This window comes from Pteropus medius, unplaced genomic scaffold (genome assembly GCF_902729225.1).
Source record: "Pteropus medius unplaced genomic scaffold, Ma_sr-lr_union100, whole genome shotgun sequence".
NCBI lineage: Eukaryota > Metazoa > Chordata > Mammalia > Chiroptera > Pteropodidae > Pteropus > Pteropus medius.
Window position 1 is genome coordinate 4,666,657 of NW_024344241.1, and position 27,808 is coordinate 4,694,464.

Sequence of the window (27,808 nt, forward strand, 5' to 3'; positions counted from 1 at the left end):
AATATCGTCATCACAAAGTACTGTACCAAAAAGGATAACCATATATCTGTTTCCCTAAGGCAGTTCAGATATGTCTGTTGGCCTAGCATCATTATTTAACAGCATTATTATTCAATAGCACCCACTTTCACTGATCTCAAAGTGTCCTGATTTAGGAAATAAATTAGATGTTCATCCAAATGTAAAATGACTTACCTAAAATGACATAGAAAACCTATGAGATGGCTGTGAAATGTAACCAAACCAACAAAATCCTAGTCAAGTTTTTTTCCCTTACCATCATATACATAAAGCATTTACAATCATTTCAAAGATGCATAATAAATCTCCATAGAAAATATTACCAACAGTCTAGGATTATAGCCTTCTGAAACTAACAAATTTTATTTAAAAGTATCTCCATTGTAAGTCAATAACTTGTGTCAATAATTCATATGATCTCTCCTGAGACTATTCTTTTAGAAAGAAAATAGAGATTCTAAATGCAATTTTAAATAACATGCCTAGTAACCAAGCACAATAACCTGCTAAAATGAGAATCATTTCCATGCTTCCAGGGTTATCCAAAACATAAAATAAAAATGTTCACTACCAAAGGCTCTTCACTTCAAATTAGAAAAATGGCGTCAATAAAGCCTGTTTTAAGATAATGCAAAATTCTAGGAGAATAAATTCTAACACAAGAGAAAAAGTATCCAAAATACTTACCACTCTTCTAAAGAAAGTGCTAAGATGCTTGCTCAGTTAGTTTGCTAAGGACTACTCTACTCCCATGATAAAAGCTAAACTCATGCCATGACCAGCGAGGTACAGTGTCATCTGGATAAATGAAACAAACTCCGCTGTGGCTTAACACTCATGTAGTGGTGATGGGACAGAAAGATAGAAGATACAGAAATCTAAGGATTTTAGTCTTATTTCTTCCACTCAGTCATCCAGCAAATGTTTACTAAGCACCCACGAGGCACTATACCTACAGTGACAAAACAAACATGGTCCCCTGACCTCGTGGAATTGACTTCTGTGGGAGAAATCAACATTAAACCAATAATTTACAAATATATGGGTATATAGGTAAAGTTAAGGTAAAGAACGAAATGCTATAACAAAAAATAATAAGAAAGGTGTAATTTAAACTGTGGCTAGGGAACACCTTGCTGAAGATAGAACATTTAAGCTGAGTAATAACTAGTCAAATGAAGAATATAGAAGAAGACTGATTAAACCAGATAGGGTCACTCATGTACAAAATTCCTGAACTAGAAAAAAAGCTTAGGTTGTGTGTAAACATAACAGATTTCTATAAAGAAAATAGATGAAAATATCCCAAAGCTTCACAAAACGTCAGACAGAAATGACCTTAAATTAGCAAGTGTACTAAGTTTCAAATACTTTTGGCAAGGCTGAAGCAATGACACTATCTTGGGCACTCTATCATGATGTGCTGAGCTGCAAGATAGCTCAAATAATCATGGGTTAAGACAGAAAGACATTTATTCTTTACTCAATATGAAATATGGAGGTATCCAGCTCCAGGGTTCATTCAGCAGCTCAGAAAAGTCAGGATTTTAGGTTGGAATCTCTTGCACTCTTGTCTTTTCCCTCAGGCTTTTGTCCTCATAGTTTCAAGACGCCTGCTGAGTTTCAATCGTTAGTCCTCATACTAGCACCCCAAGCAGAAAAGAGATGGTGTAAGCAAATATTTGAACAAAAAGCAAAATATTTTCCAGAAAATTTCCAGCCAACTTCTTTTTGTCTCATTCATCAGATCTGTATCTCATAAGAAAGGAGGGAAAACCAAGTATCTGGTAAAAAGGGAATAGAATCACCGTGACTGCTTTAGTACATTATGATTGATTTCCAGAAGTAGGCACAAAGCCATTAAAATAAAAAGCAAAGTTCTGTTGACCAGGAAGAAGTATGGTTTTTGCACAGCCAACTGACACTATCCACCAAAGACACCCAATAATTTTTACAGTTAATTAGAGCTTATGTGATTCATTCATTTAACCATTGGTATTTATTGATCATCTAGTATATGCAAAGGTAGCTACAAAGTGTTGGGGAAACAATCACCATCAAAAACAGACATGGTCCCTGTCCTCATGGAATACACAGCCTGATCTGAGAAAAATGTAATCAAATAATCACACAAAGAAATGTATAACTCTGACAAGACTACTGCAGTGACCTTTATTGCCTTTTACAAAAAATCGGTCCTGCTTCAGTGAAACTACCTCAGTTTCACTGTGTGAACCCCCCATGCCTACCTACCTAACCCTCCAGCTTTCACAGCCTACATAATTTGGAGGCAGCTGCCCCCATCCTTGCATCTAGCCTGTTTGTAATCCTATGCCGTGGCAACAGTTATTGGATCAGAAATGGATGAGCACACAACTCGATTACAGCCAATCAGATGAACAGAAAGGATTGTTGAACCCTCCTGGTCCAGAAGCTCTCTCACTCTTCTAATTTTCTGGAAACAAGTACCCAGAATTGTTGACGGCCTTCTACAACCAAGAGAGGATGAAGCCTGAGGATGAAGTAGACATTGCAGAAGACAAAGTGGAGAAAAGAACAAAACCAGGTCATTGGCAACATCACTCAAATAAACCTACCCTAAAGCCTATCTGGCTTTAAAGCCCATCCTGACTCAGCTTGGACAGTTGTGAAATTGTGCTTATTGTCATGAAACATATCAATCCAGGACAGTTTACTCTGAGGCTTTAAAAAGTGAGGAGTGCAGGCCACTCATTGAAGACTGGGACTCTACAAATGAAAGCTGTACTGTAACTACCATCACATCCAGCCCTCAAGAAGCTGCAGGTGCCCTCACTGCATCTGGAAGCCAAGGTATAAATGGGATTCCTGACAGTGCTTAAAGTCATAAGTGCTCAGGTACTTGTTTCAAGGTGCTCACAGATTTGAAATAGATAACAATATCCAACCCTCAAAACGTCAAGAAGAAAATATGCTGCCTAATAAGCTTTCTTCTACTTCATGACTTCTTTCCATTTTCACTTTCTCCTACACTCCAGAATTCCAGGAATTGTTTTAAAGATAATTCTCTCAGTAAACGTATCCTCATTAATTGAAGCTAACTCTGCATTACTTTCTGCCAATATTACTGTAATCCAATTCGCACAAGCCAGGCTTTTATTACTCTTGAATATTATTAGTTAACTCAAGCTCACAATCACACATACAGGATACAGGTTTGCCCAGCTGAATTGCTTCAATTGTGCTCAGCTAATAAATTTTTATATTAAAAAGTTATAAAATATTAAATCACATAAAAGTATTCACCATAATGACAAATCATGAATTGTTTTGCTTCTATTGTTAATAATATTCTCTAGTACAGCACTGCAAGGACTGAATGCTTATGTCCCCCCAAAATTAATGTTAAAATCCTAAGTTAAAAACCAAGGTAATGATATGAGAAGGTAGGGCCTTTAGAGGTGATTAGAACATTAGATCATGAGAGCACCTAAGGTAAGAAATTAGTGTCCTTATAATAGAGGCACCAGAGATATCCCTCGCCCCTTCCACCATGTGAGGACACCACGAAAAGTAGACTGTCTATGAACCAAGAAGTTCTCACCAGACACTGAATCTGAAGGCACCTGGATCTTGGACTTCCCAGCCTTGAAAACTGAGAAAATTTCTATTGTTTATAAGCTATCCAGTTTATGGTATTTTGTTATAGTAGTCCAAACGAAGACAAATATCAAAGATTGTGAGATAATATTATACACATATAAATACACATATACATACATATATATATCTCTTTACATATATATATATATATATATATATATATATATCTTTACGTATATATGTATATATATGTCCCTGCTCCTGGTTCCTGGCACAGAGCTCCTAAAACTCTTATTTCTTAAGTAACAACAACACTAGAAGCTTCTCTTGTTCTAATCCTTGGTCTTTAACCCCAAATCTGACAAAAGGCTCCTGATAAGAGCACTAGGAGTATCATTTGTTCTAATGAAGATTCTGGGTGGGCTCCTGGATGGCTCCTGAATGAGGGCTGCTCACCAAAAGACCAAGCCATGATTAGAAGCTCCCAGAGAGGGGAGAAGAGCTGGAAATGGAGTTATTAATTGACCATGCTATTGTGAGAAAGCCTCCACAAAATCCTGATAGTAGGAGGTTCAGAGAACTTGCAGGTTGGTGATTACATCCACACTGGGAAGGTGATGCACCCCAGCTCCACAGGGACAAAAGCTTCTGTGCTTCGCAGTCCTCATCATATGTGTCTCTTCATCAGGCTGTTCATGTGTATCCTTTGTCATATCCTTTAGTAAACTGGTAAATATGTTTCCCTGACTTGTGAGCCGCTCTAGCAAATTAATCTAGCCTGAGGAGGAGGTCATGGGAACCTCCAATTTGTAACCAAATCAGACACTTGTGGGTAAACTAGGGACCTATTACTTGTGAATGGCATCTGAACAGGAGATAGTCTTATGCAACTGAGCCCTTACCCATGGAATATGATGGTATGTCTGGATAGTGTCAGACTGGAGTTGAATTTTAGGACATCCAGCTAGCATTGCAGAGAACTGTTTGGCAATAGGGGAAAAAACTCACACATTTTGGTGATCAGAAGTGAAGTGTTCTTCTATGTGAGTACTAAAGGAGACACACAGGAAAGAAACACATAATAGGGAATGACTGTAGGTTTTTCCTTTGCAATGATAGATTGTCCTTCCAAGAGATCAGTTAACTTCACAAAACAGTATTGTACATCTTGAGACAGTGACATAGTGTTTTGCCAGTGATTAGCAAAACATAGGCTGTTTTTTCCTAAACAAGTCAACATTGCAAATCCTAAATGTTTTCTGTAAACAACCAATAAATCTGAACAAGAGAGGGCAGCTATTACTCCTCACTGAAAGAAGTCAATCAGTACTTCAGAAGAATTTTTGAAATGAGATGTTTGTAAAGTGCCCAACAAAGCTCTTAAAAGAGAAAATAGATTCTAAAAAAATCATAGTGATCAATTAAATATTTAAGTCTAAAGACAGTAAATTGCTATCATATTGCTTATTATGGTTGGAGAAATTTCTCTTCAAAAAGCATTAGCAATCCTAATTTAATACAAGATAATATATCATTTTACACAGGTAGGTCAAGAACTATAGATATTTCATAACTATAAATAGCTGAATATTAAGGAAATATTTACATTTTGAGGTCTAAATGGTAGATGGGTCCCTAGTTTATAGTCGTTAGCTAAGAGAATACTCAGCCCAGAATAAATGCATATTTAAAGACATCTGAGTGAGGTCCATCCTCAGCTTCTAGTCCAACTGAATCACTTACAACCTCAAATAGATCTCTGCAATGAAGATGTACAAAAGTAGAGATTTCGCTTTGAAATGTGACTATTTTTATTAGTCTTTCAAGGCAATAATATCTAACATATGGTAAATTATTTCAAATAAAATAAAAGTATTTTTGTGAGGACTCAGCTTATAATCAACAGCAACGCTATCACTTTCCTAACTTTGTACCAACAGGTGATTAGGCTACCCAAACAAAATAAACTTTATATATTTATTCAGAAAGTTTTATTTGATTACAAAACATTAGTCATTTAGATACAGTAACTGTATACATTAATGATTAAATTGCTTGATAATTACACATAAACAATTGTATACAGTAATAATTATTCCAACTTCATTTTCTAGATAAAAGCAAAATATAATGCAAACTCCACTATTTTAAAACAAGGGAAAACAATTTTCATGGTTTTTTTTTTTATAACTTGGATAGTTTTTCTATTCTTAACTTGCTCTAACATTGTAGTTTTTCCAGATGCCACATAACATTTTATATCACTAAACAATATGTTATGTTAAGAGAAAACTACTCTAGATTTTAGATTATAGATTATATTCTATGATAATATGCAATTCCCTCGGTCTTGAATCCTTTAAGTAATGCCAAAGTATAAACTCAAAATAGTAAAAGCTCTTTCAACAAAAGGCAAGACTTGCCCAAAGACCTGATCAACCTGCAAGAATAACAGAAGTTTGTCTACCCTGTAAAAATACATTTTGAGACTCACTGATGTATGAGACCTTAAAAAAATCAAATAGGGAGCATAAAAGGATTTTAATAAGTGTTTTCTCTTCTATGCCTTTTTAAAAAAGTCATTGCATTATAACGAGTAACATAACAAGTATATATGGCAAGTGCAGTAAGGACTGAGAAGTGTTTCCTGCCCTTAAAGTTCCTGAAAATAAGAGGTTGCTTTGATATAAAACAAGTATTATTTCAAAACCGGATAAACTTAAAAGAAATTAAACAAAATCATAATTCGGTGATTGCAGAAAGATGGATATTAATGCCAACTTGTTTTTTACGTATGAAGTTACTCCTTGCTTTGTTTCGGTGTGGAAAACTGTGGCTCCTCTCAACGCTGTTTATATACAGAAAGATTCCAAAGACAAGTGCTTTGCAAACACAGTAACTAGAAATAGATAAGGCTTCCCTATGCCCAGTCCTCCGTCAAGGACCAGAACGACCAACTTTATCTACTACTATAACATGGTAATTCAGAAAAGTCGATGACTTCAGAAAAAAAGGCCACGGGAGAAAACTCAGTCATGAAAAGCTTCAAGAGAAAACTTGCTCAGCTTCTTGCCTTGGGTCTGAAGTGATCGCAAGAGTGCTCAGATCCCTGACGTTTCCCCAATTAATCACTCATGCCTACAGCCCAAGCCACCTCACATTTTGTATGCATTTTTTCAGATGACAAAACTTTAAGGGACTCATGACTCAAAAACAAAACCCCAAGAGCTCAAAAAATACTCCATAAAGGGAAAAATTCCATGGCTAAGAAACTCCCCACTACGCCAACCGCACATGTCGCAGCCCATGCTACAGCGAGACCGGCACTCACCCACCGCTCGCCGGGGAAACCCGGACCTGCGGTTTTGCAAAATCTGAAGCGCAACAGGCTCGCTCACTCTCCCAGGGAAGGTTCTCGCCTCCACCTCAGAAGTACACTTGGAGAATGCTGGGCTCTGCCATTTTGACAAAAAAAAAGGACCCCCTGGGAGGGCCCTTAGCTGGTAACCCTAAGAAGAGCCAGAGCGCCAGAAAACCCCTGACCCATCACCTCCGCGACCCCCGCGCTCTCGTTCCCACGTGCAGGGAGTTGCCCGCACTCTGAGTCCACCTGCAGAGAGCGGCCGAAACAAAAGCCTAAGCAAAGGGAACCTGGAAAGCTCGCACTTCTTCTCAGGCAGCGCCGAGGGCGGCCTCGGTGGGAGTAGGCGGGACATCTGCGGCCAGGGGCTGGGCGGCCGTGGCTGGGGGCGGGGCGTCGGAAGGCACGCGCTCGGTTACCCGGGCAACGCGGCCTCGCGCCCCGCAGAGGTGCGACCTGGCGCAGCATTCCAAGACGCAATGTCCTCACCATAGCCCCGGGCGGTTCGCGTAGACACTCCTTAACGGGCTGCACGCCCTCAGTGCTCGAACCTCCAACCTCCGTGCCCCAGGAGTGTGGCTCGGTGCATAGGCGGCCCCCAGATGCCAGCCTGATGGCCCAGCCCTTGCCTCGGTCTCTCTTACTCCCCACCCTCAGCCCGCTCCCAGCACTACTACACGCGGAGCCTCCTAGGCTGGGGTGGCTAGCGGGAACGCCTCCCCGTGGGCACCTCCCCTTAGCTGCCCGAAGCCCGCCTGTGCCCGCCTCGGAAGCCGCTCGCGGCGCCCCGCGCGGTCCCCGCGGCCCCAGGCGCGGGCAGGTGCTCACCTAGGCTGAGGCCCGGGCCCGCTGGCGAGAGGAAGCTCACTGCAATTTTTTTCATTCGTACTTTTTGCATAGGTTGAATTTTGTAGTTGGGTTAAACCTGGGACCTCTCCGAAAAGGACCCACTTTCCCAAAAATGGCAGCCTCCAGTCGCGCACAAGTGTTAGATCTGTACCGGGCGATGCTGAGAGAGAGCAAGAATTTCAGCGCCTATAATTACAGGTGATCCGACGGGCGGCGGGGGCTGGGAGGTCCGGGGGCACGGGATGCCCGGGAATGTCTCGGGGTGCGGGAAGCCCCTGTCCCGCACTGGGGGCCTCGAAACGGTGACCCGAAGGCTCCGCCATCGAAAAGCGTACCCCTGCCGGCAAGCGTGGCTCTCTGAAACCTCGGGAGTTGGGGGAAGCAGGGGCCTTGTCCTTTGTTATATCAGAGAAGATAAATCTTGTGGTGTTTTCCCCCAAGTGGGATACCGTGGTTCATCCTCTGGAAGCGTGGTTGGTGGTGTGTTCCTGCCGTAGGAAGGATAAACGTGAAAGCTGCAGGTGCTTAAGTGAGGACCAGTTGGTTGCATATGTAGAACTTCTCACAGAATTGGATGAGTTTACGGTAGAACATATCCATAAGCTAAAGGTTCTCACTACTCACTCCTTTCATTTCTTAGATATCTTTATTGCGTGGGGGTGTTGATTTTGTTTGCAAGAATCAAATTCATTCTACTTGGGAAGTTGGTGGCGGCGGGGCTGGGGGATAGAAGGAGGAGACACGAGTAGTGGCAAAGGTAAAAAGGTCTCACAGACTTCAGTAGCAGAAACGTTTATCAAGTCCTCACCAAATGGGGATCAAACTTGTAGGATCCTAGCGGCAGGAGAATGAGCGTTTAAACACCCACATCCTTAATGTAGCGCACTTTTTCAATTCCACCCTCATTCTACTATTTGCCTTTAAGTTCCTTACCCTTACTTTTTACTTTCTATATCTTTTGTGTACTTCAGAGCATCTGCTTTCTTTTCTGCTTCCCTATATCTTCTGACCCAACATTACTTATATGTATCTTACGGAATTTCTCTGCACCCTTTTAGATTTGGTGCTTTGTACTAACTACCTGATTCTCTCTGCATTTGAACCACATTCTCAAAGTAAGAATCTGATAAGACCAACTCATTTCATGACACCAGGTCTCTTTTGGTGACGGGCCAGCCTGTGGGTTGGAATTCCTAAAACCAAAGCCTACCCCTAGAATAGACCTGGTTAGGTAGGGCACCCACCCACCCCGCCTTTTGTTTGAGCTGGCAGGCGCATTATGATGGATAGAACCATTATAACTTTGGTTATGGAACAGAACACTTAGCCTCCTAAGCAGTGACTGCCTCGTTTTCAGATACCTGCATAGAAAAGGTACTCATCGTATAAATTTGAGAACAACATGTAGGTCACACTGATGAGGTCATAATCACTTGATCAAATAGTTAAATATTTCGTAAAAGTATGTGGTTTTTATGTGGTCTTACTTAATGACTTTGGCTTTGGAAGGTAACGTTTGTAAATAGTAGGTATACTGGTGGAAATTTTAACAAAAATACTAACCAAGTACTTAGCACCAAGAACTTACTCAAGTTTGTTGAAGAACCTACAAAATATGCAAGTGAATAAGTGGAAATCAATCATTTTCACTACAATTTGGAAGAAGATATTTGTCATTCAAATTTATTGAGAATAAACAAGAACTGTAATCAGCACACAGGTCACAAACGAGACAGCAGCAGGGTGAGGGTAGATCTGAGAGCACACTGTAGAAAAGTCTAGTGGAAACCCTCAGAGAATATAGAACTTTGGATGGACAAGTCACTCAATCTCAGTGTTTCAATTTTCTTGCTTGTAAAATTAGCCCATTGGACTAGGTAATCTCTAAGATCCTTTCCATTTCTAAAATTCCATTTGGAAATAATTTACGAGCCAAGTGGTGAAATCTACAGATAAGGCTAAGTTTTTTCAAGTGAATAAATGCCAAGTTAATGGAGTAACCTGCAGGGAAGTCATTCAAGACTGTACCTGGTAGGCAGAATATTGAAAATGAATTTCAATATATACATTTAGGAAATTGTTCTAATTATACCTTGAATAATGCTTTTGAGCTAAATGTATTGTCCTCGTGTAAATGTGTTATTCAGAGAAATCTGGTAATCATTTTACACTGTTTTCTGAAATAATGGGTCTATAACCTGAGATTCTTACTAGTATTATCTCCTAAGACAATAAACTTACTTGTTATAAAATATGTCCTTTTGTATACAAGCTATGTCTTGTGGCTTTCAAAGACAGCACCTTCCCTTGTACTCTCCTCTTTTATCTGGCTTGTATTTTAATCACCTTCGTCTGGATTTTCTCCTCTTCCTTTGAGATTCAGCTCAGTAATGACTTTGGTTTTCCTGATTCTTCTCATTCCACAGCTCCCAGCCCCATCCAAACAAGTTCTCTTCCTATGTGTTCTTTTACTTCAATGCTTCTAAAACCACTTTCTGAAGACTGCTTTGTCCAGTGACATACTAGACCCTGGAGATGGAAAGATGAGAGCTTTGGGTTCAGCAAGGCACCTACCATCAATGGCTTTTTTTACAGACCTCCATGGGACAGTTATAGAAATCATTTTCACAAGCTGGGATAAGTGCTATGAAAGACACACACAAGGTGTAGAATCAAGATTGCTTCCCAGAAGATGACAGTGGATAAAAGGAATGAAGTCGCATATTATGCTCACATAATATTAAACAGTGGAATACTACTGAAGAGTAAAGTATGATTTGGAGGGTGTCAAAAGATGAGACTGTGGTTGGAAAGGGCCACATATTCGAGGGGCTAGGGGCCATGCTAAGGAACCTGGACTTCATTCTTAGTTAGCAGGCAGCCGATAAAGAGCTTTAAGCCATAAAGTGACATGGGCAGATTTGCATTTTTGGTAGATCATTCTGGCAGCAATGTAGAAGATAATTTTGAGGGCTAGACATAAGGACACCAAATGGGAACTGGCTACAACAATGGTGCCAGGGAAAGATTAGGGCCCTAATTAGGGCAGGAATATTGGAAGATAGAGGGAAAAGGCATATTTGATTAATAATTAGACGATAAAATTGTTAGAACTCAATGAATGTTTAGATTCAGAAGAAAATCTAAGCAGAGTCTAGAATGACATCCAATTGCTAGTTAAGCTGAGGCACAGAGAGGTTAATCATAAAAGTTGTGCCTTTAACTGACTTAAGAAATACGGAAATAGCTGATCTTATAGAGAGAAGACTTTTGAGTTTATTTGGGGGGCATCTTGAGTGAATGTCACCTGGGATACCCAGCAGAAGTAGTTATTCACAGTCGTCTAAAGCTCGGGAACAGTCAGGACTGGAGTTGTCATCACTACTCACTTGCTGTGTAACCCAGGGCAAATCACTCCATCTCTCTGTTAATCTATAAATGGAGGTAATGATTTGTTTATTTTATAGAGTGGTGAGGCTTAAATGATTTAATTCACATCAGGTGCTTAGATTTATGCTGGCACCAAGTAAGCATTCAGTAATTGGGATTTTCTCTCATAAGTGGAATTAAAATGTTAATATAAGGCGAAATTTCCAGAAAGAGTACTTAAGGTAGTGGTTTGCAACTGGGGGCAATTTTATTTGACAATGTGTAGAGACATTTTTGGTTGTCACAATCTGGGTAAGAGGATACTTCTGTCATCCAGCAGTTAATGGCCAGGATGCTTCTAAGCACAGAACAGTCTTCATAACAAGGAATTATCTGACCCAAAATGTCAATTGTACCAAGATTAAGAAATTGTAGTTTATGGTAAGAAAATTAGTGGGTTTGGGATGCTATTCTAGAGGACATCAAAATTTAAGGTGTTGGTCAAAGAAGAACCCTTGATGGAGGTCAAGAAGACACAGTCTAAGAATGTGGTCTCCAAATTTGTTCATCTCAGGATACTTTTACATTGTTAAATGTTACTGGATGCCTCCAAAAGTTTTATTAATGTGGGGCATAGATACTAATATTTAATCATATTAGAAATTAAACATTTTAAAACACCTGTTTTAAAATAAATTCATAAACCCATTACATACTAAAATAAATAACATTTATATTAATAATTATTATTCTTCCCCCAAAAAACATCAGTGACAAGAGTGACATTGACATTTTTTCAAATGGTGTCAAAGAGACATTTGTCTTAAAGATGATTTGTCAGTTACATATTATACAGATTTAAAAATAACATTGCAGTGATTTTTTCAATCCGCTAGCCCTAACTTCCACTTTAGTTTTAACTTTATACATGTCTTCTCATTTAGAAATTTGAAATCCTTAAATATGTTCTTCATTTTAATAAATGTAACTCCAGCCTCCCCACTGTGGAAGTGTTTTCTTAGTTCTCAAACTAAAACTTGCCTTTAACCAGAAGTTGCAGATGTGTGGGAAATTCCATCCCCTGGTTCTTGTTCTTCTTTTATTCCTTGATTCAATTTAGAGCTACACAGATATATCACCTGTGACAGGTATCAGATTGATGAGCATAAAATGTTACATTTTACAGGTAGTCTTAACAGAATTATTTGGATTTTTTCCCCAGTAAAAAATTTTACCTATTTTTAAGTCTTGAAATGTATATTAGGAGGAATCAAAGAAATTACAAAATTCTGTTATTAGCAGCCAAATAGTTTTGCTAAGCATTAAATGTTGAACAAATCATACCTCTCTGTGAAAATTGCTTTAACTTTTTTACTACAGTCTATGCAAGAACACAGAGGAAGGGAGGAATAAAAGAAAGGAATTGTTGATTTTGTTAATTTTCTAAGTAATTCTGAAATTATATCTTAAATTTGTTCCGGATTTATACTATTGAACTCATATGCAGCCTGTGGTACTTTATTAGAACTGTTGTTACCTTATCTCTTCCTTCCTCAAAACCCCACAACAACTAGAGGAAATTCATTTATGTTGAAGAAAAAGTTTCTTAGACTTTTGAAAGAGGGATTATTTATTATAAGTAAATATACTAGAAATTTCAAAGAAAATTTTCTCTATGGTTGCTAACTTTGAGTGATAATGGTTTTGAAAATAAGTAAAAATTGCACAATTAACTTAGAGAAAAAAACATTTAAGATATTCAGCAGCCTAAATTTGTTTGGGAGGACAGGAAATAACATTTTTTACTCTTGACAAAAAGAGAAATATTAAAAATTATTAGCTGTACATGTCATCGCTGATTTATTGAGTTTAGTTTCCAATTGCACTGATTCCATTTATACTTCACCTTGGCTCCTAAAGCATTTTAAAAACTTATTCTATGCAATAAAATACAATAAAATGAAATAATTGTTATAATTAAAAAATAATAAAGGGGAGAATCAGGGCAAAGAGAAAAGGTAGCAAATATAAGAAAGTAGGAAGTAAAGTTAGACTACAAAATACAATTATACGTATAAATGATTTTCTTAAGTAATCTTTAAATTCTGTATTGCAGTAGGATAATACTTTTTTTCTTAATGCACAGTGTACTTAAAAAACATTCTGTTTGAAAACTGTAATGAGCATCATAAAAAATCGACTGCCTCATAATGACTCACATCAAAAGCTATATGCATACTTGTGAATGAAAGATACTTCATATCCTATTGCTTCTCCTGTGTGACCCCTTTCCTGACACTGAATCTTACTTTATCAAGTAATAGATTTTTATACGTTTTAGCATTTATTTTCTCAATTAATTGGTACCTGACCAATTTAGGAAAATATTAACCTTCAGAAACCAAACTAAGTAGTAAAACTAGAAAAGTTGCATGAACCAAGCTGTGAATTTCTAAATTTAGCAATATTCGGCTAAATTAAGGTGAGTCCTCCTGGCTTTTGTCTTGATTAGTAATAGGAATGCCTTGATTAGGGTTTCTTCAGCTGGTGTCTACCCCCTCTGCTTTAAGAAGCAAATTTAAAATTGCCAGTTATAACATCATATGTATCATTTTGCATCTTGATTATCATCATGGCTTCATAGCCACTCATTATTGGAATTCTATTTGAAAGTATAATCGTTTTTAAGCTCATATATATTGAGATTGAGAAAACACAGCTCAGAAATAATCCCTCCTGACAAAAGAACAAAAGTCACAATGACAATGCAAAACTTCCTTCTTTTCTTTTTCTTATTTCTTTCTCTAATATTGTGAATCCTGAATAATTTGCTTTAACCGTTATTTTCAGTATTATGAATGAGAATTAATGAACAAGGCAATTATGATTTAGAAAGATTTCTGGCCTTTGAATCAAGAAGCTTTTGTTCAAATTTGAGGTTAAACTAGCTACTAGCTCTAGAACCATGGTATAAATCATTTACTCCAAGAAGTCATTAATAAATTGACAGTGCTATAGTTACAAAACTTTCTAGCAGAATGTTTGGCACACAGTAGGTACTCCAAAATTACTTCTCTATTTCAGCAGATACAAGTAAATTAGTTACTACATCGTTTTCTCTAATACCAGTAGTACAACTGCCAAATTTTTTAAATTTACAGTAGCTAGCAGTCACTTAAACCAACTCAGTTAAACTTGTTCAGCCACATTCTGTACCAGGTATTTATTAGCAATCCAAAGAGCTCTAGTACTGTAATACATAGTTTGATTATAATGAGGTTGGTTTGGGCCTTTGTTCAGCAAACATTCGTTGGGTGCCTGCCATGTGCCAGACCCTTTGCTCCTTGCTGGAGATAGAGATAAGCAAAATATGATCTTTGCCCAAGAGAATCTTGCATAGAGTAATATTTTCACTGCGAATTTTACAACAATGTGATGGCAGTGTGTACTGACAGAGAATCGAACAGCACATGGGGGAGCAAATGGAGGGGCAACATAGCTTGCCCTGGAAGGGGGCTGAGGTTAAGAAAGCAATGGTGGCTGACCTGAGCTTTAAAGATTCAGTAGGGATTTGCTGGAGAAGGGAGGCAGAAGCTGAGAGAACAGATACAAAAACAAAAAACAAAAACATTGTATTTGGTGTTGGATATAAGGAACTACCAGCAGTTTGGTGTCACTGATGGCAGATAGTTGGAGAACATAAGGGTAGAGAGATGACATAGATGGGACCAGAGATGATAGTCTTGTATGCCATACCAATATGCTGGAACATGTTCCTAGGCATTGAAAAGCCATCCATCCAGCTGTTTTAAGCAGACTGCAGAAAACACTTTTTAAGTACATCACCCCAGACGGGAAAGAGACTAAAGACATGGAGGCCGGTTAGGAGATGATTGCATTAGTTTTGTTCAGTCAAGATGGTGAAGGCCTGACTGGAGCAAAGGTGATAGTAATGGAGAGAAGGGACTGGTTTCGAGATATATCAAGAAATAGAATTAGCTGGTCTTAGTGATTGGTCGAATACACTGAATTAGAACTTAAGTTAGGAGAATGTAATTGGAAGGAAAAAAAATCGCTCCAAATGAAGTATCACATATTAGTTGTAACGTAGTACAAAGAAGATATTTTCTGTGGTACCTTTGTGTGCAGTGATGTAGCTTCAGGAGAACATCGGAACATTTCAGGCAGGATTTTAAAGCACTCTTTGGCCCTCGCAGTTAATCTGCAGCACTCTGTATATGCTTTCAATTTTCTTTCTCCAGTTATGTATCTTTCATATATTAATGTTATTAACTTGCTACTTAATGTTCATCAGGGTTCAGTTAATTGATTATATCAGTTCTCAGATTTATTTATTTGATGTTTTATTTAATAGGTGGCTGCTACCCTAATTAGTTATCATTAATGCATCTGTTAGCCTTATATTTATTCTTTTGTGCCTGGGGTAATTTTTTAAGTGGATTTAATACCCCTTCTTTGGCCTCATTTATTTGAAGTTACTCATATGACAATTCATTATAATTATGAATATTACTCTATAGCATAATTATTCATTTAATATCTTTATGCCTTTTTTTTTCTTGTCTGCAAAATAAATACAAATATTTTCCCTACATGATTACTCCTACCCTGATCTGATCCCTAGGAGTGATGTTTTAACCAAAATCATTTCTATAGGCAGAAGCATCTCATCTAAAATTCCCTTTGCCTTTTACTAAGCAGAAAAATTAATTGAGAAAAATTGTTCCTTGCAGCCATATTGGAGTCAGAAAACGCCACTGGTCTTCTATCCTGATCCAAATGTGTCATTCATTAACAAATCTTTATTGAGCACTATTGTACTAGAGTTTTGCTTCTTTCCTTCTAAGAATGAAAAGATTTCAGCACTGTGATGAACTTTAAACTTGTAGAGACATCGAAATAGTAAGCACAGCTTTTAGTGGGAATTCAATGCTTTAGCCACAAACTTGAAACTCTAAAGGAAGGAATTTCATGGTGGATGTATAAGTAAATTAGAGCAGATCCTGATCAGGCAGCCTTCTGGAAGGAATGTTGCTCACAGGCTTGGCCCACTCTAGGCCCCAGAATCCTGACTACAGGGTTCAGTCTCAGCACCTGCTTAGGCATCTTTCCTTCCCCATATCTGAAAGACTTTTTTCATCTGAGACTATAATAGTATACCTAAAGGAATATCTATCCTCCAGGTTTCTGTGCTTGGGCCTTCCTATTTTGCCTATTTATACTTTCTCTGTAATTTTATCACAATACATGTTTCAGTTGCCAACCTCTGTGTTGACTTCCAAGCCTATTTTCAGTCCAGGCCCCTGTCCCAAGCACCAGACGCATTACTCACTTGCCTCCTGCAAGTCTCCTTCAGAGATGGAATAGGCATCTCACACCACACCAAACTTGCCACAGCTAAGCTGGGAACAGGGCGTTCATGCAAGGTGCCTTTTTCCCTTTACCTCGCTCCCTGCTCTTCCACACATTCTGCCTGGATACCTCTCAAGCCCATCACCTGTTCATCCCCACTACCTTAGCCCAGCCCATCATTACTCCTCACTCAGATGGCTGTGTTCGTATTCTGCCGTCAGTTCTCACCATGATGTTTCTAAAAGGCAGGTAGATAACTTACTGAGCTGGGCACCACGCTTAGTGTGGTAGGTGGTTAATTTCTGTGAGGAAAAAGTATAATCGTTTATCCAATTTAAAGACCTTGGATGGAGCAGAGCCAAGATTTGAACAGAAAACTACACCTTCGCGTGATCACAGATTGATTCCTATATTAAACACACTTTCTGCCCTTTATACAGCTAATAGACAAACTCTTAATTCTCTAAAACTTCCCAACCACACGCTAGTCCCCTACCTTGTCTTCCAGACACCTTGTGTAAAATTCTGCCATGTTAATTCTTGCCCCTTTTTCACTAGACTGTCATCCACAGTCAGTAGAAACCATGTTTGAGCCAACTTTGTTTCCTCAGTGAACACACTGTAAAATAAGAAATGTTGTATGAGTGAATGCTGTGTGTATGGGTAACTGCTTACTAACAAGTAAAAACGAAAAAGATTTGATAAACTACTAGGGATGACCATGTTTAGGGCCCAGTCACAAAATTTTCCTTTCTTCCTCTTCAAAGGTTAGAAGAACCTCTGTGTAAGATAATATAGAGGAAAATAAACCTTTTTATTTAGATTAATTTAAAATAACCAAAATATAAAAAACTTTCATAACCTATACTGCTAGCATGTACAGTCATCTACTGGCAATAACATTATTTCCCTAGTAATTAACTTTAATCCACAGTGAGTTTGAAAAACTTTATATATTTCAGGTATATAACCAACACCAGAGATTGTTTCTCTGCATCCTTCTAACCCTAGGGAATAAGAGGAATTCAGTGTTTATTTTTACTGTATCCTCCATTTTTTCTTCTTTAAAAATGGAGGAAAGAGTTATTACCTTTCACCACAGCCTGTTTTCATTTTGCAATTCCTTTGTATTTTTATCTGCCAGCCTAAAAACAGATGTGTTTAAAATATTGGAACCTAAGAGAATCTGGTTGATTTCTTTTCTATTCTTTAAGTCTTTAACATGCACAAGAGAATGGGAACTGTGGACAACAGGATTAGAAACTAGCATTTTGTGCAGCACAGTCACACAGATCTTTGGAATCCTGAATGTCTGCCTCAGGGATGGAGCAGTGTGGGTGAAAGCAAGCTAGAGGAAGAGGTAGGACACCAGGTCAAATGTGGGGAGCAGACCAAGAAACTTAGAGTTTGCCCTTGAAAGATTCGCTGGTCTCTACTCTATTTTGAGTACTTTAAGAGTAAAAGTCCCGCCATCTTAATTTTTTTCTTTAATCTCCTACTGCTTTTGCCTACAGTAGGGACTAATAAATCCAAGCAAGCCAGCATATTTTTAAGTGGGAGAATTTGCATATAAAGGCTTTGTAATCTGTAAAGCACTTTCAAATTAAGACAATGATAATGTGATTGGGAGCCTTTGAGTTTGTATTATTTAGGTTGAAATAACCTTTGTTATGACTTTGCTTAGGCGAAGAGCTCTATTAGAATCCCCAATACAGGTATCTCCTGCTTCTGGAAAGTTCAAATTACACCACTTTGCTTTTTACCATTTTTGCCAACCGAAGAAATTGGAAGAGGATTTTTCACTTTTACCAAAAAAAAGGCGAAAAGCGTGTTGAGCGTTTGTTTTGCAGTGAACCTCTATATAGGCAGCGCACACTAGTAACAGTGAGAGTGGTACCTCCAGAGCTTTGAGCTGTGTCTGTGAGCATCTGGGCTTTAGGTCGATTTATTTTGTGCATCTGTTAGCAAGATATGTCCTAAGATATCAGAAAAGCCTGAGATCTTGTAAGGGTGTTAACACTTAAGCATAAAACAATGTAATTAAGCATTTAGATCATGGTGAATGAAATAAGAGACATTGTGTGTGCATGTGTTGCATTTTGGCTGGGAATGCTCAAAAAATTTTCCATGTAAATTAATAGTACTTGCTTCTTTGCTTTATGCCATTCTAGCTTATGAAAGATTTCCATAGAAACGCTCTACTTTTGAATAGTGGGAGAAACCTATATTCCTGAGTCAGACCACTGTCACGCATCGTTATTTTATAGTATATCACCAACACAATAACTGCCAGTTATCTCCAGTGCCTGTTTTCCTCTTGTTGATTCTTGTGGACAGTAATTTTTTGACAAAAACATTGATATATAACATATGCCTGCAAGCCATATTAATTTAATTAACAAATATTTATTGAGCTATATGCCGGGCCTGGTGCTAGGTGATAGGATACAGCAAAGAATAAAATTTATCAGTTTTATTCGTGGAACTTTTATTCTAGTAAGATTGTGTTATAACAAAAGCCTTCCAATACTTTAGATTACTAAATCCACTGGAAGTAGTGGTCTCAAAGATACCTTTGTTTTACCAAGTCCCACTTGGCTGAGGCTAAATTGCAGTTTTATTCCAGGGATCAAAAGCACTGAGAGAACTAGTTTCATTCAAATTTTGATGGAAACTATCATAATGTTAATAAAATCTGTCCTTGCCTCTGAGGCTATTTACTGCCTTAGGGATATGTGTTCCATATTCTCAAAGATCCTTCAGTGTTTAGGGGCAAAGAAGAAGAAAGGAGGGCTCCAGATTGAATTAACATTGATTGGTCACACGCTGTATATTAAAAACTATATATTATCCACTTAAGTGTGCATTACCTTATCTAATATAGAATCACTATGAAATAAGTATTATTACTCCATTTTACAATTACAATAATAATCACTCATTTTTTACTTCAGCATTTCCCACAGGCTAGACATATGTTAGGCCTTTCCTCACATTATCTTATTTAATCATAAAAACTCTATGAAACAGGTTCTTCTAATTTCCCCCATTTTGCAAATGAGGAAGCTGCAGCGCATAGAATTAAAGTAGCAATCCTAAATAATACAGCTGGTGTGGAGCTAGGTTGACACCTGAGTCCGACACTAACACGTTTCCCATGTCCTGTGTTGACTTGGGGCAGGTAACCCTCTCTCCCTCCACCTGCCTCCACAGGAATATCATCTTCACCCTTCTTTCCCTGGCATGCAGGACACCACTGTCTCGGGTCTCCTTCCCACTTGCTAACACCCCTCCTTCTGCCTCTCTTCCCTCAATATGAGAGATCTTTATTTTACATCTTCACCTTCTCACGCTCTTCCTACTTGCACTCATCAATTGCAGCTTCAACCCTGTGTTCCCTGATGATTTGCCCCTTGGTCTCTTCTTTCCCCTAGCCTGCAAACCCTTCTTTCCAAGGGCCTTCTTCATTTTCTGAGTATGCTACCAAATTGAGTGTGTCTGAACTAAAACTCTACATCCTTTCCTAAACCATTCCAGCCCTCCCAGCAAACTTGACCCTCCTGTATCCTCTCTCATTGGATCTTCAGCTTCAAGCTGGAAATCACTTCACTTTTTCTCTTTACCATAGTCATTTGTCCTTGCCCAGAGGATTCTCTCTCACATATTTCTCTTACCAGAAGAAATTGTGTGTCCCCACAGTGGTTGCTTTTGTTAACCCTCATCAGTTTCTGTTGGGATTTTTAGAACAGCCTTCTGCTGACCTCTGCCTCCAAGTCTTAGTTCTACCAAGCATCTTTCATGTTGCCACCAGAATGTTTTTCTAAATCCCAAATCTGAATATGCCACTCTGAAGTCAGACATTTAAAAGTAGCTCAAAGGGTTAACAGAAACAGCAGTCTTCCTTTATTTTTTTATTCCTTAGTTTTTTATTTTTATTTATTTATTTTTAATCCCCCCTCCCCCCCCACACACACATATGCACTTCCACCCCTGACCTATGGATGTTCTCATCTCTCCTTAAGGACTGGAACTCTGAAGGTGGGATGTCCCTCTCCCATGCACTCACATAGCACACACCCGGGGCCTGGCACACCCAGTAGGCCTGGTGCACCCAGGGTACAGGCCGTAGCTCCTCTGGGGCCTGAACCCAGGACCTTCTGCGTGTAAGGCAGTCGTGCTAACCACTACTCTATAAAACCACCCTGTAATTCTTCCTTTAGAAGCTTAAAGTTGTCAAGAAAATTTGACTAGAATAAATAAGTGCTGAATGAGAGCCCAGTGAATATGAGCTATAGTCTGGGACTATGAATAACTATGTCCAAGACGTTATTATGTTTATGTATATCAAATATGTTGAATTTACTTGTAAAATTCTGATATTCAAATAGATTAGTTTTCTCCTGTTGGAAATGCTAAAAATTGACCCTGAGTCAAAATTTGCATTTGCTTCCTTTCATGTAGAAGTTTTAGCAAAATAAAACAGGATCATAAAATTAACATTTTATTGTTCTTCAAAGATCTGTATTCACTTTGCTACTCTCACTGAATTAAATTACTGTTAGTTATTTGTTTACATAAGGAAAAGAAAAAGCCAGTAACCTGACTGAGTAAAATATGGATTATTTATAAGGTCCTTGGACTTTGTCTTATTTAAATGCCTATGAATTTGCTAGCTGACTTAATATCTTGTGCCTATGTGAGTTTGGGTAATCAACGATGTCTTTTTACACACAAATCTTCTAATAAATTTTTTTATAGTCTTTATTTTTCTATTTATTTTTTTTTTTAATTTTTTATTTTTTTTAATGCCTACAGCACCTGGTCTTCCTAGGTGGTCTCCCATCCAGGTACTAACCAGGCCTGACTCTGCTTAGCTTCCAAGATCAGACGAGATCCAGCATGTTCAGAGTGGCATGACTGTAGACAGAAAAATTTCATTTTTAGCATGAATATAAAATTACCCTATAGAACTTGTCTTGAATGACTAACTTCTCTTTAATACTGTCATTTTGCTTTATTGTGATTAAATTAAATTTCCTTGAACTGGCCTTAGAACCTTACCATCTTTTAATGTTCTTGTTCCAAATTCTGAATCAATTAATAAATTTTGGAACCCCATCCTTTCTCAAATAAATTGAAAAGAAGCTACATTAAATTTTATTCGCAACTTATTTTAATGGTTTTTAAGCAGGGACTCAGGATTGTGTGTTTGTGTTTTAAGTGAGAAAATCAGGAAAATATGCATAGGAAAACCAAAATGAAACCTGGAATGAAGTTAACAAGCAAACTGAGTGCTTAGAACATTTCACAACCAGGAAAACAGCCTTGGGTCTGGCTCTGAGCTTCCGAATAGCCTATGGAAAAAGAGGACATGACTAGTTATATGAGTCACAGTGTCCATAAGATAAATGCAGCCGGTTGCTTAGAAGCACAACTCTTCCTGCTACTAAAACCCAAGAAATTCCTCTTGTGGCTCTTCATGAAGGGCAACATCCTCAGCAGAAATAAAACCAGTTTCAAAGGGCACTTTCCTCTGGCATCTTACAGTGTTGGATGACAATAACAAGCCCAAAGTGAATCAAGCAGTTCTTCAAGAGACCGAGATTATGGGTCCCTGGTGCAACCCACAGACAAGGTTTAGAGTATCCAGAGAAATAGAGGACTTGCCTTTTTACCCAGTCCTCTGTAATAGTATGTATTTCAGTCAGAGTTTTGATAGGTTTTGAACAGCAGTGGATGTAAAGTTATATTCCCAGATAAGATCTAGACTGAGTAGAGAACAAAAGCTTTAACTTTACCTGGAGAGGTTTACCATGAAAAGAGCTGGAGACCCCTAAAGACTTCGGATTCACTCTAGCTTGAAGCCTTACAGTTCTGTATCTCAGAGACTTTTTTAAGGGCCTGTTATAACAGAACATCTGTTTTAAACAAAATAACTTTCAGATAAGACATTCAAATAAATTGTTTTTGAAATAGACCCCTATGTAACTAAATCGGTTTATTCCATAGGGTTAGTTTGAGCTATGAACCACTTAACATGTGCCAAAAATTAAGACTTCGGTTTCAGAAAATTTTATCTAAAGCTAATTTTCAATATAAATTTTTTTTTAATTTTGAGCTTAGAGCCATTATCTATCAAGACCACTCTTCTTGTTTATTAAAACCTCAATATCTGCATGCAGGAAAATGGTTTTCTCTCTGTACTCTCGGAAAGAAATATTTGACTATACTTTGTTCTCAGATGATCATAGTTTTGTCGACGTAGTTTCCCTTAGAATTTAAGGTTTACACAGGAACAACATTTTTTTCCCAAGCCAATATATTACATATACTCATCATCACAAAAGTAGTGAGAACATTTTATATTTTCAAATTTTTTCCATAGTAGTCAGTAAACACTTTTTCTTTCTGTTGAAACTACTTTGTAACCAAGTAAAGTTTAGACACAGGTAAAAGCACAGGCTTTGAACTATGTTCTTAAAACTAATACAACCAGATTATTTTTCTGTCTATTCAAAAGTAACTTACCTCCACATACTTTTTTTTTCTTTTTTTTTACCCCCTCTTTAGTTCCCCCCCCACACACACACACTCTCTTCCACCCTTGACCTATGGATGTTGCTGTTTCCCCTTGAGAATTGGATCTCTGAAGGCGGGCGTCCCCTCTCACATGCTCATGACATGCACCCAGGGCCTGGCACACCTGGCGCACTCAGGGGGCCTGGCGCACCCAGGGTATGGTCCATGGCTCCACCTGGGGCGCGAACCAAGGACCTTCTGCGTGTAAAGCAGACGTGCTAACCACTACACTATGGAGCCACCCCCATTACCTCCACATACTTAATGTTGCAGGAGTAGAATTGTGATGATCAATTGTGTGTTCAGATACCTTATACCTCACAAAACAAATGTTGAGATATAGTTTGCTAGCAATTGGAGATGTGTAAATTATTTCCAGGACTGTCTAATATTAATAATTTGCTATAAGGATTATTAAATGAATAATAGAGAAAAAAATGTAGTAGGTGAAAGGTAAAAATATCTAAAGTTGCTTGTTAGGTTAAAAAATTAATGACTATTGATATATATAATTCTTCTAGCTAAATGTAATTGAATTTTTATTCCTGTTGGGATAATCTTACATTTGTCATTGGGTCACGGGTTTTTGTGGAATTTTCTGTTTATTTCTTTTCTAATTAAATAAAAATTTTCAATTCAACGGCAGTTACAGAGTACCTACTATGTGCAAAATGTACTATGACCTGTGGGGAGGCAAAGATGAACAGGGCCCAGCTTCCTGTCTTGAAAAAATGAAGAACGTAGAATACCTGTGTATGAATTCTAGCTTACAGGTCAACCAGCAGTACTAGGAAGATAAGTGGTGATGCTAGAAGTAAAGTGCCACAGGACCTAAAAGGTGGAAGGTGGTCTGGGAGTGGGGTTGTCATGCAGTGGTAGGGCACAGGAGTTGGATGTTTCATTACTGGAAACTAAATTTTGCTTATGGGCTATAGTACTGAAACTACAACTTTACTGTGAAAGTGTTTTCCTTCTTCCCTAATTTAGCTGCTAAATATTACCAGGTAACTCTATCCTGTATTGAGAGCCTCGCATTTTTAAAAAGAAGTCTCTCTTTCCCTTTTTACTTCCTTTAAAACTTTGTATTCTTTCTTCCATGTTTTTCTCTTTCTTTTTCCATATATCTTCTCAGTCATATAGAATATGGAAGTTTGAATTCTAAAATTATCATTGGTCTTTGCTGAATGGCTTCTCCACTTTGGCACAATTCTATCCATCCTTCAAAGATATCCACCTCCCTAGAAAAACTTCCCAAACTCCAGGCTGAATTACTCTCTTCTTCCTCGCTGTGAGTACAGAAGATACAGTAATTTATAATGTGTCTCCAATACCGAGAGCTTTGTAAAGCCTTGACCTGTTTCCATTTAAATCTTTAGTACCTAACACAATATCTGGTGGCCAAATAGGTAAGTGTATGAGTGAACAAATAAATGAGCCAATGATTTTCCTTTGAGTAATAAGTACATTTCACCAAAGATTTTCTCTACATCTCAGGATATCAGATACAAAATAGGATACTTTTAATTCACAATGAAGGTTCTCCAAAAACTAACACTTCAGGTATAAAGCAGTGCTAAATGTAGTCTTAAGTAACAATAAGAGTTTTCATTTTGTTGTTTGTTTTTAACATTATGATAAAAAATATATAGTACAAGCTGTTGTAAGAAATATGACTTGAAATTAGAGTCAGATTTTCGACCACTCTTCTTTAAGCAAAGTAAGATGGTTAATAACAGTGAAGGAGTGAAGGAATAAGTTGGGGAAAGAGCTATATAGGTCAGCCAACCTGATAAAGGATACTCTAGTAAGACTACATTCTGCATCCATGGGGCAGTGTCTTTTTGAAGCTACAGCTGCCCACAATCCTGAGCAATCCCACAGACTGCTGTAGGGGAGGAATAACTTTTCCTCTGCCCTCTTACATTCTGTGCCTGGAGCCTTTGAAATAAACTGTTAAAAGATTAACAGGAGAAAATGCATATAAATTTAATTTCGTGATAATATTTTTATGTGGCTAGGGGATGAAGGCTTCATATAAAAGTGAAAACCCCAAAGGAAAAGTTAGACTTGGGAGACTTATATGTCATTTTAACAAACGGTTATTGATAAATTGAGGGGACGTGACTAGGCAAAGGAAAGAGGTTTGGGCACTTAAGAGCAGGATAGTGTAGGAAATGGACTAGGAAAATATGGGGAAAATTAATAGAAGATAAGAGTTATTTTAGTACAGTTTGTGCAGACTCATCTCAGCATAGACTCCTCATCTCCAGTGATAAGAATTCTCTCTTCTTTCAGGCACCAGAAGGACAACCATTTTTCACAAGAAATTTATGCCCCGTTTTTAGGCAGAAAGGAGGAGAGTAGAGAGCCCTTTCTGCATTTGCTGTTTCTCAGTTGCCTTCAGCGCAAAATACCAAATGCCATAGTGGCATATTCCCTTCTTTATCATCATCTGACTTTGGACTTGGCTATGGGATCTGTTTGATAGCGTACCTTTGGGGACAAGGGGTAGGGAATATATTGAAGATCGCTGCAATAACTAATGGGAGCTCGCACATCTAAGAACAAGTGACGGCACTTCTTAGACTGTGTTGCTAGAGTTAAAGGAGATAACAAAGCTGTGCTGGTGTATAGTAAGCATGCTGCATCAATTAGCTATTGTTGGGAGAAGAGCATTTGAGGTTGACTGTGATGCTCTGGAAATAGCCTTTAATGAATGAGGACTTACCTTTAGGAACTGTTGCCACGAGACCCAGGACCTGCATGTTCATCCTCCAGCCTCTGCTTGGGTAGAAGACCAGCATTTCCCAAAATGTAATGGGTGTTATTGACAGTGGACAGAGGTTCTGAATTTGGGTGCCTAACTTTCTCTTCTCACATTTCAGAGTTTCTTCACTAGTATTTTCACATAACACATGTTGGGAAAGGCTGGTCCATGTGTCAAATAGGATTTTCACCTGCTTTAGCTCTTGACAGCACAGCTAGGCAACTGGAAGATCTGATGCACATCTTCCAGATCACCCATTTTATGCCCCACTGTTGATTATATAATGAGACCTTATTTCTAGGAAACACACATTTGCAAAAGAATGCAGTGAGGAGAGCTTCCCGACTGAATCTCAGTGTGTGGCCTGATAGGCTAGGGCTTCTCTTTTTGTGTTAATTCATTTTGTTAAATATAGTTTATCACACTGGTGTGCCTTTTAATGCAAGGTGGACAATTTAAAATTTTTAGTAGGTAGTTAAAGAAGTTGGAACTTATTTAAGTTAGTCTGCCCTACATTAAAATAATTGTTAAATACTCATGTCGAACTTGCCATTTGTTTATTCTGGACAGGGCTTATCAGATCATTGAATTACAAGACTGAAGCCAAATACTTTCGTGCTCTGAGCATTTATGTATATTGAAAAGTCAGCCTTAGATTTAGGCCAAGAAGTATAAGTTTCATGCAACTCAGAATGAAAGTGTGTTGCAGATTTCTTATCCCTGAGGTTTTTTTGTGCTAAAATTAAGTAGCGGTGAGTAAAGCCCTTCATATTTTACCAGTTAGCCCTGGTATATACATAGTTATGGTCAGCATCCAGTTGCTGGAACCTTGGACCTAAGCGGTTAGATGAAGAATATCAAATTTCAAAAGAAAAAAATCCAGTGAGATATATTATTAGCAATGCAGTGCATTCTTCCCCTGCCCTTCTTGACACTCTGTAAGTATCCTGGCTCCTGTAAATGAAATGACTCAATTGCATTTCTTTTCCATGTCTTCTAACCAAGGCATGCTCTTAAGTATCCAGAAAGTATCACCACCTTTGAGAATCATTGGTATCCCAAGAGAATTTCCAAGAGCTAGGCCATCCGGTCAAGCAGGCAGTTTTGGCACAGGAGTTCAATGTACTGATCATAAACATGGAAGGTTACAAGGATAGCCTGTGGCCAGGTTCCCTGAGCCACAGTATGCCCTAAAGGGAGAGATGTAATATGCCCACAGGTAAAGACTCCTATCGCCAGTTCTATGGCAGAATGAGGAGAGTTTTATGTTAATCATCAGAGTTTATTTTAAGACTGCATTTTTTTAATTGACCTACCACGTATACTTTTCTTTTTTGTTTTGGCAGATAAATGCCCAGTGTTGTTCTATTATTATTTAGTCAGTATTAATATGGAAAAGTAGTATGATAAACAGTATCAGAATTTTTAAATGCAAATGTTTGCTCAATTTTCTTCAGCCTTAAAGTTTTCAAGTTCTTCAAAATAAAATTAAATCTTAACACACAAACATAACATGTTATAGAGATAAATAATGTAATGCATGGAAATATTTTGACCTACTTGGAAGAAAGACAAGTTATTTATATTGTAAATGCCCAAGCAAACAAACTTTGTTTTAACAAACTTTGTTTGGCACCCAGATCAAAAGAGCCATCCATTTAATATAGTGCCTGGTATTTCATGCCTCGTGCTACTTATGACATCCCAGGAGATACAGAAGTTAATTGCGTTTTTAAATTCATAGAATTTTAGACTTGACAAGACTTTAGATGTGTCTGTTCTCCATGAAAGGCAAAATTAAAGCTTTCCAAAGGGGCTATCAGATTTTGTCAGTAAATCCAGGGTTTTGATTAATGTGTTCATTTGCATGAACTTACATATAGAGTGCAGAATACTTTAACTCCGAG

General features: G+C 38.0%; 2 protein-coding genes and 1 pseudogene across 7 annotated transcripts in view; 1 reads left to right on the forward strand and 2 right to left on the reverse strand.

The window, feature by feature from the left end:
* FARS2 (phenylalanyl-tRNA synthetase 2, mitochondrial) overlaps nt 1-7,576 on the reverse strand; it is a 470,289-nt gene extending 462,713 nt beyond the window's left edge. For 2 of the 4 annotated variants that reach the window (XM_039869406.1, XM_039869407.1), the window contains exon 1: nt 6,935-7,074. The gene's annotated coding sequence lies outside the window, so the exon portion shown is untranslated. Of the gene's footprint in view, nt 1-6,934; nt 7,075-7,453 lie in introns of those variants that run through there. The other 2 variants (XM_039869408.1, XM_039869409.1) reach the window with 2 other exon arrangements.
* A 157-nt stretch (nt 7,577-7,733) lies between these two features.
* The window catches only part of LYRM4 (LYR motif containing 4), a 136,930-nt gene continuing 116,855 nt past the window's right edge, over nt 7,734-27,808 (forward strand). For 2 of the 3 annotated variants that reach the window (XR_005654197.1, XM_039869413.1), the window contains exon 1: nt 7,746-8,011. Coding sequence is in view for 2 of the 3 variants with exons in the window: in XM_039869413.1 (XP_039725347.1) it covers nt 7,926-8,011 (86 nt within the window). In the remaining variant the exon portion in view is untranslated. Of the gene's footprint in view, nt 8,012-27,808 lie in introns of all 3 variants that reach the window. The other variant, XM_039869414.1, reaches the window with a different exon arrangement.
* LOC120607753 (uncharacterized) lies at nt 21,362-21,480 on the reverse strand (annotated as a pseudogene).